Genomic DNA, 14,232 nt, shown 5'->3' on the forward strand with positions numbered 1-14,232 from the left:
AATAATTAAAAGCAAGTATCATATACACCCAAAGCAGGGAATGATTAACTCTACCTAGAGGATTCACAGAAGGTTGTATGTGAGTGATTAGCAAAGTCCATCACTTCTGACAAAACAACTTAGGGTATAGTTAAGACGGTTACTTATAAATAATAGTATATATTTCATATATGTCACAATTTATTTCTATATAGCACTGTAAAATGTTCATACATTTTCCCCCACTTATCTCAAATAGTGGTAAAAGAAAAAGTGATTTTTTTTTTCTTTTTCTGAGACAGAGTCTCGCTCTGTCGGCCAGGCTGGAGTGCAGTTAGTGGCACGATCTTGGCTCACTGCAACCTCCGACTCCCAGGCTCAAGCAATTCTCCTGCCCTCAGCCTCCCAAGTAGCTGGGATTACAGGCGTGTGCCACCACACCCAGCTAATTTTTGTATTTTTAGTGGAGGCGGGGTTTCACCATGTTGGCCAGGCTGGCTCAAACTCCTGACCTCAGGTAATCTGCCCGCCTCAGCCTCCCAAAGTGCTGGGATTACAGGCATGAACCACTGCGCCTGGCCGTTTTTTTTTTTTTCTTTTGAGATGGTGTCTCACTCGGTCGCCCAGACTGGAGCACAGAGGCGCGATCTCGGCTCACTGCAACTTCTGCCTCACAGGTTCAAGTGATTCTCCTGCCTCAGCCTCCCGAGTAGCTGGGTCTACAAGCACGTGCCACCACGCCTGGCTAATTTTTTGTATTTTTAGTGGAGATGGGGTTTCACTGTGTTAGCAAGGATGGTTTCAATCTACTGACCTCATGATCCGTCCGCCTCGGCCTCCCAAAGTGCTGGGATTACAGGCATGAGCCAATCTGATTTTTTTTTATTATTCAAACCACAAAGTCCAATCCTAATTGATTATGTATAGGACCAATGGCATTTACAGCTAATAAATGCCATAAAAGAACTGATCCTGATTGGGCATGGTAGCTCATGCCTATAATCCCAGTGCTTTGGGAGTCCAAGGTGCGCAGACTGCTTGAGCTCAGGAGTTTGAGACCAGCCTGAGAAACATGGTGAAACCCTGTCTACAAAAGAAATAGAAAAATGAGCAGGTATAGAGGCACACACCTGTAGTCCCAGCTACTCAGGAGGCTGAAGTGGGAGGATCACTTGAGCCTGGGAGGTGGAGGCTACAGTAAGCCGAGACTGTGTCACTGCACTCCAGCCTGGGTGACAGAGCCAGACCCCTGTCTCCAAAAAATAGGAAAAAAAAAAAAAGAACTCGTCCCTGGTCCTGGTATATAGTAGACATTTAAAAAAAAACAAAAACTGTTCAATGAATGAATGGTTCGTAAGAACCTTCTTGAATTTTGTGGTTTCTTCATTCCTAATGTATAGCCTTCTGGACCTGTGGAGTATTTACCTATTCTCTGCCACTAGACTATAAGCTCCTACAGGTGGCAGACTGTGCTTTATTTTTCTCTGTATCTTCTGAAGTGCCATTAGACCGTAAGCTCTTATAGGAGAGAAAATGCATTTTATTTCTTTTTGCCTCCGCTACATCACCTAGAACTTGCTTAACAGAAAAACTTACTGAAATTAACAAATGTTTTTAAGTAATACAAACTCTAGACACAAAGAATCAAAGGGCCAGGCGTCGCGGCTCATGCCTGTAATCACAGCATTTTGGGAGGCCGAGACTGACGGATCATGGGGTCAGGAGTTCCAGATCAGGCTGCCCAAGGTGGTGAAACCCTTTCTCTACTAAAAGATACAAAAATTAGCTGGGCGTGGTGGCAGGCGCCTGTAATCCTAGTTACACGGGAGGCTGTGGCACTGAGGCAGGAGAATCACTGGGACCTGCAGGCAGAGGTTGCAGCGAGCCGAGATCGCACCACTGCACTCCAGCCTGGATGAGAGTGAGACTTCATCCCCCCCCAAAAAAAAAAAAAAAAAAAAAATGCGAGTTTGTATATGCTACTAAATAAAGTCCTTAAAAAAAAAAGAATCAAAGAACAAGTAGTTACATTTGCATATGAAAGCAAAACAACTTAGTGCTATATATCTTATTTAAATCAGCGCTGGCCAATAGAAATATAATGTAAGCCACAATTCTGTATTTTCTGGTAGCCACATTAAGAAAAGAGATAGGCAAAAAAAAAAAAAAAATTGATCCTAACAATGTATCTGAAATATTAGTTGAATGTGTAATCAATACAAAAATTATTCATGAGATCTTTTACATTCTTTTTTCTGGTACTAAGTCTTTGAAACCCACTGTGTATCTTATATTTACAGCACATCTCAATTTAGACTAGCCACATGTGAGGTGGTCAATGGCCACATTTGGCTAGTGGCTACCATAGTATAGGACATCACAAATTTAACAAAAAATTCAAAATCTGTAATTACAAGGTAACATGAATTGTTTTAGACAAAGTCAGGAGACACTGTGACAAGCCAAGGGTAATTTCACAAGTATCATTTAAAAATGTGAACAAAGAGGAATGTGGGAAGAGGAGCCAGGATTGTGGGTAGTGGTCAGAGTTTCTTACAAAATTTCATTTTGTAAAGATTATGTACTCATGTATTATTTGTGTAATTTTTAAAAATGAGTTTTAGAAAAAAAGTAAATAGATTACCATTCATTAGATATACTAACAGAAGAAAGAAACTTGGCTGGGCGTGGTGGCTTGTCTGTAATCCCAGCACTCTGGGAGGCTGAGGTGGGTGGATCACTTGAGCCCAAAAGTTTGAGATCAGCCTGGGCAACATGGTGAAACCCCATCTACAAAAAATACAAAAATTAGCCAGGCATGGTGGTGCACACCTGTAGTCCCAGCTACTTGGGAGGCTGAGGTGGGAGGATCGCTTGACCCCGGGAGGCAGAAGTTGCAGTGAGGTGTGTTCACACTGTTGAACTCTAGTCTGAGCAACAGGTGAGCCAGTTTAAAAAAAAAGAAAAAAGAAAGAAAACTCACAGGAGTGAGCATTTCTTATTTTGTGACTTCTACCTTGGAACTGAGCTAAGAGGGTGTAACTTTTCAAAAGTATACTATAAAATTTGAGTATTAATGTAAGTATTATATAAAGCTTAAGCACCTCCTCTGAGGTGCTTCAAATACCAGGATAACCAAGATAGAATGCACCTACCCTAAAATAATTTGCAGATTAAAGGACAAACAAGAGGTAATTATGGTTAAGAACTGATAGGCCCAAGAAAGAACCCAAGAGAGACACTCAGTCCTGAGCAGGGCCCTATCAGTCATGGCTTCCTTAAGGAGGTGATACAAAACTGAATCCCTAAGGGACAAGGCAGGTAAAATAAGGGTAAGAGAGGGGGTAGTCCAAGCACTAGAAACTATAAGAGGCTCTATATGGCTAAAGCCTTTAGAGATGCAGCTGAAGAGGGAAGATAAGGTCAAAACTCAAAGGACTGGCTAAGGAGTTTGGATTTTACACTGAAGGCAATGTGTAAGCACTGAAGGACTTTAAGGGAGTAAAAATTAAGCAAGTTTTAAAAAACATGAACTCAATTGTTATTTCCCTGTTTAAAAGATTCCAATGGTTTCCCATCACACAATAAAATCTCACTCCTTTTTCTGGCCTCTAAGGTGCTGAAGGATGTGGCCCTTGCCTACCCCTCCCTGTTTAACTCATACCACTCCCCTCTTTGCACCCTGTGCTCCAGCCTTCTTACTATTCTTTTAAAAGTGGGCTCATTCAGGCTCAGCACGGTGGCTTACGCCAGTAATCCCAGCACTTCCGGGAGGCTGAGGCGGATGGATCACTTGAGGTCAGGGTTGGAGACAACCTGAGCAACATGGTAAAACCCCATCTTCACCAACAATACAAAAATTAGCTGGGTGGTACAAGCCTGTAGTCCCAGCTACAGGAAAGGGAGGCTGAGACAGGAAAATCGCTTGAACCTGGGAGGCAGACGTTGCAGTGAGCAGAGATCACGCCACTGGAGAGGGCAAGACTCTGTCTCAAAAAAAAAAAAAAAAAAAAAAAAAAAAAGCAGGCTCATTCCCACTTACGGGCCTTTGTACTTCCTATTTAATCTCAGATTCACATGACTAGCTTCTTTACACCATCCAAATCTCTAGTGGCTAATGCTGCTGCTCCTCAGAAGCTCATCCATATCCCACTGTTCCATTTAACATTTTAATAGCAAATACCACATTTGAAAATGTCTTACAACTGCAAAGCAATCTAAAGTAGGAAAATCAGAGAAGGTGATTCTGAATGACATCTAAATGAAACCATCCAGTGTTCAGATAGAAGGAACAGCAAACGATTAAAGGCAGGAACAGCCTTGGTGTCCTGGAGAAACAAGGTCAGTATCACTAAAGTAAGCAAAAGAGGGATAGAAGGTGATGAGGTCAGAGGCAGGCTGAGACAGATTATGTAGGACCTTAGAGGCCTTGGTAAGGAGTTTGGATTTGATACTGATTTTAAATGTGCTGGAAAGTTAAAGGATGGTTTTGTGCAGGAGGAACTTACAATATGACTAATAGATGAAAAATCACTTTACTGAGTGGAAAATCTATTGTAAGTAGGTAAAAGTAGAAATGGAGAGATCAACTAAGTTTACTGTAATAGTTTAGGTAAGAAATTCTGGTGGTAGCAGTGAAGACAGTGAAAAGTGTTAGATTCTAGATGTATCTTAAACATATGGTTGTCAGAACTAACTTATGGATTATTAAGGGACAAGGGAAAAAAACCAAGGATGACTCCTAGGCTTTTGGTTGGTATATTTACAATAACATGGGAGAAGGAACACATTCAAGGGCAGTAAATCAGGTGTTCTGTTTTGGATATGTTAATTTTCACTTCCCAGTGTGGGTGTTGAGTAAGCGACCTAATATATATCTCTGATCTAGAAATATAAATTTGGAAGTTATCAGCATATGGATGACATTTAAAGTCATGAGATTAGGTAAGATTACTTGGGAAGAGAGCACAGATTAAAAGAGGGCCAAGGACATAGTCTGAAAGTACGTGGGAGAACAGTCAGGAATGACTTCTAGATTTCTGTTTTGGAGAAATAAGTGAATATGGTGCCATTTACTGAGATAGCTCTACTTCAATGAATAAGAGGAAAAAAATTTTTTTTTTAATTTAAAAAAGAAAGCTTATGAAGGTTAGGACATGTGGAGAATTTGTATTGGATATGCTGAATCTTAACTACACATAGGACACTCAGTGAAACTGCCAGTATACAGTAAATATATAATTCTATAGGAGACATGATTTGGAAAAACATATTAGGAGTTATCAAATAGCAGATTATGGTTGAAGGCAGGAGAGTGGAAAGGTCATTTGGCAACACTATGCAGAGCAGAGTGCTAACAGCAAAAAAACAATAGGACAAAATTTATCTGAGGGACTGAGGAAGAGCAGCCCATAAATTAGAACATTAGTATCTCATTTTTTTTCAGTAGTCTAATTGCCATAGTCAATTAAAAGGAAACATTTTGGAAGAAAAGGCCTTGATAGCTTGAATCTGAAACTTAGCTCTGGTATCTGCTAGCTGTGCCTTTAGTTCTTCAACTTCTCTGACCCTTTTTCTTAAACAGTGGTAACACTTGTTCCATTCTATGTCATGGACATACTATGAAAATGGATCAGCTTTTTTGATTCAAGTAGTTTTAATGAAAAAGCCATGACAATTAAAAACTATTAGACAACTCTCTCTATGGGTCAGTTTTTCTATTCTTTCTCTTGGAATAGCTACAAATAAATGAAAGGTAACATAAGCTCTACTGATGAACAGACTATATATAATCCAAGAACCAATTATTTTTATTAACAGGACTCACGGAGGAAGACGCAAGAGGGAAGAGAAGTATTAACCAGCTAATTCTACTTTAAAGCAAAGTGAGAAAAACATACTGAGCTTCACAGTGAGCCTGGAAGATGAAATTTGTAAACCACCTTCCTACAATGATCACTTTTCTTCATCTTCTTTTAGAGATGTAGAAGTTATTTTGTAAACTAAACACAAAGTATATTTGCCGCAGATAAAAAGTGGAAAAAAATTCATACACTCAAAAATAGTGATGCAGTTAGGACAAGAATGATCCCTTCATTTATCCTCTTATTCATATATTGAAACTAGATTATTTGGATGGCCAACCAGTGGAAATGAACACAACTGCGCTGCAAAAAGAAAGAGAAGTAGCTATCCCATTGGCTTAATGTCAGCTTTGACTTTGTGTGGAAAGTTTTCAAACAGTTTAAGAAACTGGGAAGCAGTTATTCCAACTGATAATTTAACTGCGGTAGCACTACGAGCTCATTTATTTCTTGTTCACAGGTTAGAATTAAACAAAACAAAACAAGCCCTACCGAGTCTTTAGGCCTGGTTCAGGGAAGCCTGCCTGTGTATTGAAGGGGTGTGGCAGCCATCAACACCTCTCCCTCCTTCTTTTGGTAAGATACTGGTTTTCACGAGGTTTACAGACAACAAGCATTTGCAAACGAAATATTAAATTGTCTCCAAATTTTGGCAACACTCTGTGCACGCTGAGTTTTGTGGACCCTGAGGTCTATCTCTCCAATTTCTGACTAAAATAACGGATTGGGAACTGGACGATCAATACGAAGGAGGTCACATCTTCAGTACGTACTACGACTTCAATTCAAAGAAAAAAATTGCCTGTTCCAGCAAGTGATGTCACTTGCAGAAAATAAGAAGCGGTGATTTTCTTCCAAGGGCAGTTTGGTGACAAAATGTAAGGCTAAAAACCAATTCCTCCACGAGTGATCACGAAGAACAGAAATCGATGGGTCAAGTCCTTCGTCTAAGGAAAAAGATTTTCGAGAAGGAAATGGTGTAGAAAAGTGACCAGAAAGCGATTATCAGGCACTCTTCCCTCCAGCTGCAGGAAGCAAACTCTCGGGTCGGGGCTAATTCTTGGGTCAGGGCTAACACCCGCGGGCTGCTGTGGTAAACCACGGCCAGCAGACGCCTCTCTCCCCCACGGACCGGCTTCCCGCAGGTTTGTGGCGACCGCCCCATGTCCTATCAACGGGCACTCTGAGGGAGAAGCGCCCAAATCAGCCACGGAGCATCTCCACAAGGGCCACAGCGGGGACTTAGGGGATGCCAGCCATGGCGCGGCAGGGGAAGGGAGAGCATGTGAAACCCCAGCCGGGACCGGCGGAGGAGGATGCAGGACCCAGAATGGGCCTACCCCTACCTGCCCAGCTCCCGCAAGGCGGGGATCATGGAAGCCAGCTCCACACCATGTTCCCCCATGCTGGGGCTGCGCGGCACTCGTCAACTACGCCGAATCGGGTTCCAGTTGTCTCCAAAGCTACCGCTGCCGGAAGAGCGCAGCGCCCGACGGAGCCTTGCGGAAGCCAAAACTCCTCGCGGAAGCCAAAACTCCTCCCGGAAGCCGCTACTGGCCCCGTTTGCTAGGCCCTGAATATTTTCTGCCTAGGACCCGGGGGAAGCCGGGAAGCCGTTAGCGGGCGGGGCAAGCGGGCTGGCGCGCGTCGGTCGAATTTCCCGGGTAGCGTCAGCTTTAGGTCTCAGCACCGAGCGAGCAATGTTCGTGAAGCTTTAGTTTTGAGTGGCCAGACTCTACTGTTCTCAAGCCTGGGAGGCACAGCGAAGCAACACCTCCAGATCGGGGGAGGATAGGGCTTGAGGACCGCCAGCCCAGACTCTCGCTTCACAAATGTGAGAACGATGACAGCGAGTAAAGGCCAAGAGTAGACTCCAGGTTTCCCCAGAGTAACGCTCTCACATTTTAAAAGTTCCTCACTTTCCCACCGCTCTTGTCCCTCTTTCTGAGAGATACAGGCCAAAAGGTGGGCTCTCCCTGTTTTTTTTCCTTTTACGCATTTTTTTTCAACTTGAAGTCAGTCACTCTTAGGTTTCCTTGAGGACCCTACCAACCTTTAATATTTAAGAATGGGGTTGGTTTATATTTGTGTCTCATCAAATCAGCAGCAGTACTATGTGTGGAAATACCACCATTACGGGCATCCACAACCTGTGATTTAATTTTTAAAGTAAAGCAATGGATTTTGGCAATACACATTTTCTAGCTCAACTCAATTTATTGGAAAGATGAACACTATAAGAAATTGTTGACATGTCGAATTTAGGTAGTTAATCACTCAAAGTCATGCAGTATGTTTACATTTGTTCTTTGGTACATGAGGATAGTTAACTGATATAGTATCTTTTAAAAAAAGTGATGTAATGACAGCCAAATATGCTCTTGCCTCAGGAACTTTCCATTTGCTGTACTCTCTGCCTTGAACGCCATTCTGTCATTGCCCCTTTTCCTTCAGGTGTTTGCCAAAATAACACCAAAGAGCTTCATATAGACTAACACATATACACACTCTCTCTCGCCCTCTTTTTTTAATTAGAGACGTTGTCTTACTCTGTTGTCCAGGTTCTAGTGCAATGAATGTTGCAATCATAGCGCACTGCAGCCTAAACCTCCCAGGCTCAAGCGATTCTCTCACTTCAGCCTGGGCTCAATTGATCCTCCTGCCTCAGCCTCCTGAGTAGCTGGGACTACAAACATGCCACCACGCCTGGCTAATTATTTTTTGTAGAAACAAGGTCTTGCTATGTTGCCCAGGCTGGTCTCAAACTTTTGGCCTCATGCGATCCTCCCACCTTGGCCTCCCGAAGTACTAGGATTAGAGGTGAGAGCCACCACACTCGGACATACTATGTTATTGTTTCTCTTCAGTTACAATGTAAGCTCCTGGAGAGCAAGGTCTTGTCTATTTTGTTAACTATCAGATACCCAGGACCTAAAACAGTGTCTGGCACATAGGTGGTATTCAGTAAACATTTGTTGAATGAATCACTGAATGTTTTAGTAGAAAGGACATGGGATTGGAAGTTACAGTCCCTACACAAGTTCTCATTCCATCTGCTAGAAACTGTATGACCTCAGTAAAGTTACTTAATCTCTTAGTACTTCCATTTTTTCATCTGTAAAATGTGATTAATAATGTCTACCTCACAAGACTACAGCAAAGATTAAGAGGCGGTAAAGTCATAAAGTGGTATATAATTTCTTAGTTAAAATGAATGAATTATACTACATTTGTCAACGATGAATCCTGAAAACTATGTTGATTGAAAAAGCAAATTCAAAGGTATACAAAACAGTGTCATATCATTTATATATAATCTTAAAACCACAATACAATGCTTTGTGTTTGTTATGTATACAAATATGTATGACAAAAGTATGAAAACATGGTTGACAAAGATAGATATCAACTTCAGGATAGTTGCACCTGTGGAAGGGAGAGAAGGGAATGAAATGATGAAGCTTCAACATATCACTAAGGGTTTTTTTTTTTTTGGTAGAATTTAAATTAATTATTATTGAATCAAAATTTAATGTTATATTTGGGTGGATGTTATATTACTATTTGTATCTGCATAGCTAGGATATTCCAACATGTATTAAAAAAAAATAGCTCCTTCCTGTCTTGCAAGATGGTGGGGGGAAAAGTTGAGAAGCTAGATACCAAGGAGAAGAAACCTGAAGCCAAGAAGGCTGATGGTAGTGGCAAGGTTAAAAAGGGTAACCTCAACTGGGTGCGGTGGCTCACACCTGTAATCCCAGCACTTTGGGAGGCTGAGGCAGGCAGATCACCTGAGGTCAGGAATTCGAGACCAGCCTGGCTAACATGGTGAAACCTCGTTTCTACCAAAAATATAAAAAATTAGTTGGGTGTGATGGTGGGCGCCTGTAATCACAGCTATTCGGAAGGCTGAGGCAGGAGAATCACTTGAACCCAGGGGCAGAGGTTGCAGTGAGCTGAGATTGCACCATTGCACTCCAGCTTGGGCAACAAGAGCGAAACTCCGTCTCAAAAAAAAAAGGGAACCTCAAGGCTAAAAAGCCAAAGAAAGGGAAGCCCCACCGCAGCCGAAATCCTGTTCTCATCAGAGGAATTGGCAGATATTCCCAGTCTGCTATGTCAGAAACTCCAGGTATGAGAGGAAGTACTCAGCTACTAAATCCAGAATTGAAAAGAAAAAGAAGAAAGTCCAGAATTGAAAAAGGAAAAGTTTCTTGCCATTGCTACAAACCCAGTTGGTGGCAACAAGAATGGTGATACTTTTTGCAAAGTAAACTTCAGAAAACGCCTAGATCCTTCCAAAGATGTACCTCAAAAGCTGCTGTTGAACCACAGGAAAAACAAACAGAAACACCTCAACACAGAGAAAACTGCAAACTAGCTTCTCTCCTGGGATCATTCTGCTAATGCTTACTGGGCACCACAGAGGCAAGAGGCTGGTTTTACTGGAGCAGCCGAGGAGTGGCTTATTAATGGTGACTGGACCTCTGGTCCTTATTCAGGTTCTGTGGAGAATACACCAGAGGTCATCACAAAATTGAAATCAGCAATGTGAAAATTCCAAAACATCTTACCAATGCTTGCTTCAAGAAGATGGTGCTATGGAAGCCCAAATACAGACAAAGTGACATCGTCAACACAGAAAGAGAGTAATAGAAGATTACAGAGCAATGGAAGGTTGATCAGAAAGCTGTGGACTCGTGGCCAGGCGTGCTAGCTCACACCTGTTACCACAGCACTTCAGGAAGCTGAGGTGGGTGGATCACTTGAGGCCAGGAGTTCAAGACCAGCCTGCCAACATGGTGAAACCCCATCTCTACTAAAAATACAAAAATTAGCCTGGCGTGGTGGCGGGCACCTGTAATCCCAGCTGCTGGGGAGGCTGAGGCAGGAGAACCACTTGATCCTGGGAAGCAGAGTTTGCAGTGAGTGGAGATTGCACCACTGCACTCCAGCCTGGGTGACAGAGCAAGACTCCGTCCCAAAAAAAAAAAAAAAAAAAAAAAAAAAAAAAAAAAATTAGAAAGCTGTGGACTCATAAATGTTACCAAAAATCAAAGCTATTCCTCAGCTCCAGGGCTACTTGCAATCTGTGTTTGTCCTGATGAATGGAGTTTATCCTAGCAATTTGGTGTTCTAAATTTCTTACCAAGAACCTAATTAAATAACTGATGCATTTAAAAACTAAAATAAGTATACTTTTAAACTTAAATAGCACATCTGAAAAATAGGTTAAAAATATCACATTTTAGCTATTTTTAGAACATATGAAGAAAGATTATAAAAATGAGAATGCTATCTGGAAGGCAATATCTGAATAGCATGGTAATTCTAAAAAGCAGTATAAACCTGCAAACCTTATAAATAGTAGAGCCTTGGAAATCCCATTTAATTCAAAAAGTCATTTTGTGCAAGATATTGGGTTAGGTACTTCTGTGGCATATAGAAAGATGAGGAAGATGAAGTTAATTTCAGCCGGGCATGGTGGCTCACACCTATAGTCCCAGCTACTTGGGAAGCTGAGGTAGGAGAATGGCTTGAGCCAAGGAAGCCAGGTTTGCAGTAAGCCACGATCTCGCCACTACATTCCAGCCTGAGCAACAGAGCCAAATCCTGTCTCGGAGGAAAAAAAAAGTTAATTTCAGGTAATGTACAATTTGTGGATACAGAAAGGATGTAATGAGAACATAGACAAGAGCAAAGGGAAATCCAGTGAATGCTAGGAGAGGGATATAAACAGCATGTATTGGAAAAATAGAGGACACAATCTACTCCAGTGGAAAGAAGAGGTGGATCAGGAAGGAGCTCAAGGAGAAGGTGTCACCATATCTGAGATTGGACTTGAAGGATGAGGAGGAATTCAAGAGACAAAAATTGGGGAAAAGGAATATATTCTAACTAGAGGCAGCAGTATGAGCAAAAAGCATAATGAGGGAGGAACACGGTCCCCTTCGGCTGGTATGAGAGGACATTTAGAGTAGTCTGAGACATTTGTACAGACTTCAGTAAGTAGTGGAGAGGCTCTGGGATATTTTATATAAAGAGTGATGGTCAAAGCTACACTTGAATCTGGCAGGAGGGTGTAGGACAGAATAAAAGGAGAGTAGCAGGTCATTTAGAGAAATCAAACATCTGTAACAGTATTTTAACAAATGAGTGTTGATTCAAGAAGTCAGCATTCCAAGTAGACATCCTCCCTCTAGTAACTCATGTATTATCCAGGCTGGTTCCATTTCTACACCTTCTACTCAGCCCTAAACCTACATATACTATACTCTCTGTCCTGTTTGCCCTCCCACCCCTTAAGTGCCTCTCACCAGAGTCACCCATGACTTTCATATGTCTGTTGACCAGTTCTTGCATTTGACATTTTAGCAGCATTTGACAATAGAGACCAGGAGTCCCCAACCTTTGTGGCACCAAGGACCAGTTTTGTGGAAGATAGTTTTTCCATGGACAGGAAGGTGGAGGGATGTTTTCGGGATGATTCAAACACATTACATTTATTTTGCACTTTTTATTATTACATTGTAATATATAATAACTCACCATAATGTAGCATCAGTGGGAGCCCTGAGTTTGTTTTTCTGCAACTAGACGGTCCCATCTGGGGTAATGGGAGACAATGAGAGATCATCAGGCATTAGATTATCATAAAGAGCGTGCAACCTACATCTGTCGCATGTGCAGTTCACAATAGGGTTTGCACTTCTATAAGAATGTAATGCCCTGCTGATCCGACAGGAGGCTGAGCTCAGGCGGTAATGCCAGTGATGGGGAGCTGCTGTGAATAGAGATGAAGCTTCACTTGCTTGCCCTCCACTCACCTCCTGCTGCGTGGTCCAGTTCCTAACAGCCAGTACTGTGGCCCAGGGGTTGGAGACCCCTAATGTAGACCACTGTTGCTTTCTTGGAAAGCTTTCTTTGGACTCCATGACTCTCTTGTTAACAACACTTCTTTGCCATTCCCTTTACTGTTGGTATTCCTCAGGATTCTGACTTAGGTTCTTTTCTCTTTTTTATTGTTTCATTCACACTCAAGGCTTCAGTTAACTTTCCGTCTGCTGTTCACTCCAAAATTCATTGCTCTTCCCTTATCTCTCTTCAAGATTTATATTTCCTATGTCTATTTCCCTACTGAATATTTTCCCTTCTGCATTTCCCAGGCACTTTATTTTGTTTAACTTTTTGTTATGGGGACTTTCTAATAGATATAAAAGTAGACACAATAAGGAACTCCTTTATGCCCATCACCCAATCAATGATTATCAGCATATGGTTAGTCTTTGTTTCATCTATAACCACCTTTCTCATTTTCTCTATCCTCGGTTGGATTAAAGAAAGGTCTAGACATTATATCAATTTATCTGCGGATACTTAAGTTTATGTCTTTAAAAGATAAGGACTAGATTCTATCTCCTAAATATCAAACCCATCCACTTTCCTCCAAATTCTCTTACCACCGTTCTAGTTTTAGACCATTATCACCTCTTGCCTAAATTACTTCAACAGGCTTCTAGCTTGCCTATCTGCCTTTGGGCTTGTTTTTCTCTAACCCATTCTCCATAGTTGAGGGGGAGGGAGTCTCCCAGACCTTTTCTTTTTCCTGAAATGAATCTCACTCTGTCACCCAGGCTGGATTGCAATCACTTGATCTCGGTTCACTGCAACCTCTGCCTCCCGGATTCAAGCCATCCTCCCACCTCAGCTTCTCAGGTAGCTGGGATGACAGGTGCGTGCCACTATGCCCAGCTAATTTTTGCATTTTTAGTAGAGATGGGGTTTTACCATATTGACCAGGCTGGTCTTGAACGCCTGACCTCAAGTGACCCGCCCACCTTGGCCTCCCAAGTGCTGGAATGCTGGGACTATAGGAATGAGCCACTGTGCCTGGCAATCTCCCAACTTTTTTTTTTTTTTTAAGATAGAGTCTCACTTGCTGGAGTGCAGTGGCACAATCTCGGCTCACTGCAACCTCCACCTCAGGGATTCAAGCCATTTTCATGCCTCAGCCTCTGACTAGCTGGGATTACAGCTACTGTAATCCCAGTGTGTGCCACCATGCCTGGCTAATTTTTGTATTTTCAGTAGATACAGGTTTCGCCATGTTGGCCAAGCTGGTCGGGAGCTCCTGGCCTCATGTGATCTGCTGCCTTGGCCTCCCAAAGTGCTGGGATTACAGGCAGGAGCCACCATATCCAGCCAATTCTTAATTTTTGTGGGTATATAGTAGGTGTATATATTTTATGGGGTACATAAGCTATTTTGATACAGGCACACAATGTGTAATAGTCACATCAGGGTAAACGGGGTATCCATCACCTCAAGCATTTATCCTTTGTGTTACAAACAATCCAATTATACTCATTTAAAAATGTACAATAAATGC

At 42.1% G+C, this 14,232-nt stretch overlaps 1 protein-coding gene across 2 annotated transcripts in view; it reads right to left on the reverse strand.

Annotated features, from left to right (window-relative positions):
• Nucleotides 1–7,404, reverse strand: part of ATR (ATR serine/threonine kinase) — a 127,008-nt gene extending 119,604 nt beyond the window's left edge. For both annotated transcript variants that reach the window (XR_004058597.1, XM_030934857.1), the window contains exon 1: nt 7,190–7,404. Coding sequence is in view for 1 of the 2 variants with exons in the window: in XM_030934857.1 (XP_030790717.1) it covers nt 7,190–7,248 (59 nt within the window). In the remaining variant the exon portion in view is untranslated. The remainder of the gene's footprint in view (nt 1–7,189) is intronic.
• Between the last annotated feature and the right edge of the window lie 6,828 nt (nt 7,405–14,232).

This window comes from Rhinopithecus roxellana, chromosome 1, assembly GCF_007565055.1.
Source record: "Rhinopithecus roxellana isolate Shanxi Qingling chromosome 1, ASM756505v1, whole genome shotgun sequence".
NCBI classification, from domain to species: domain Eukaryota; kingdom Metazoa; phylum Chordata; class Mammalia; order Primates; family Cercopithecidae; genus Rhinopithecus; species Rhinopithecus roxellana.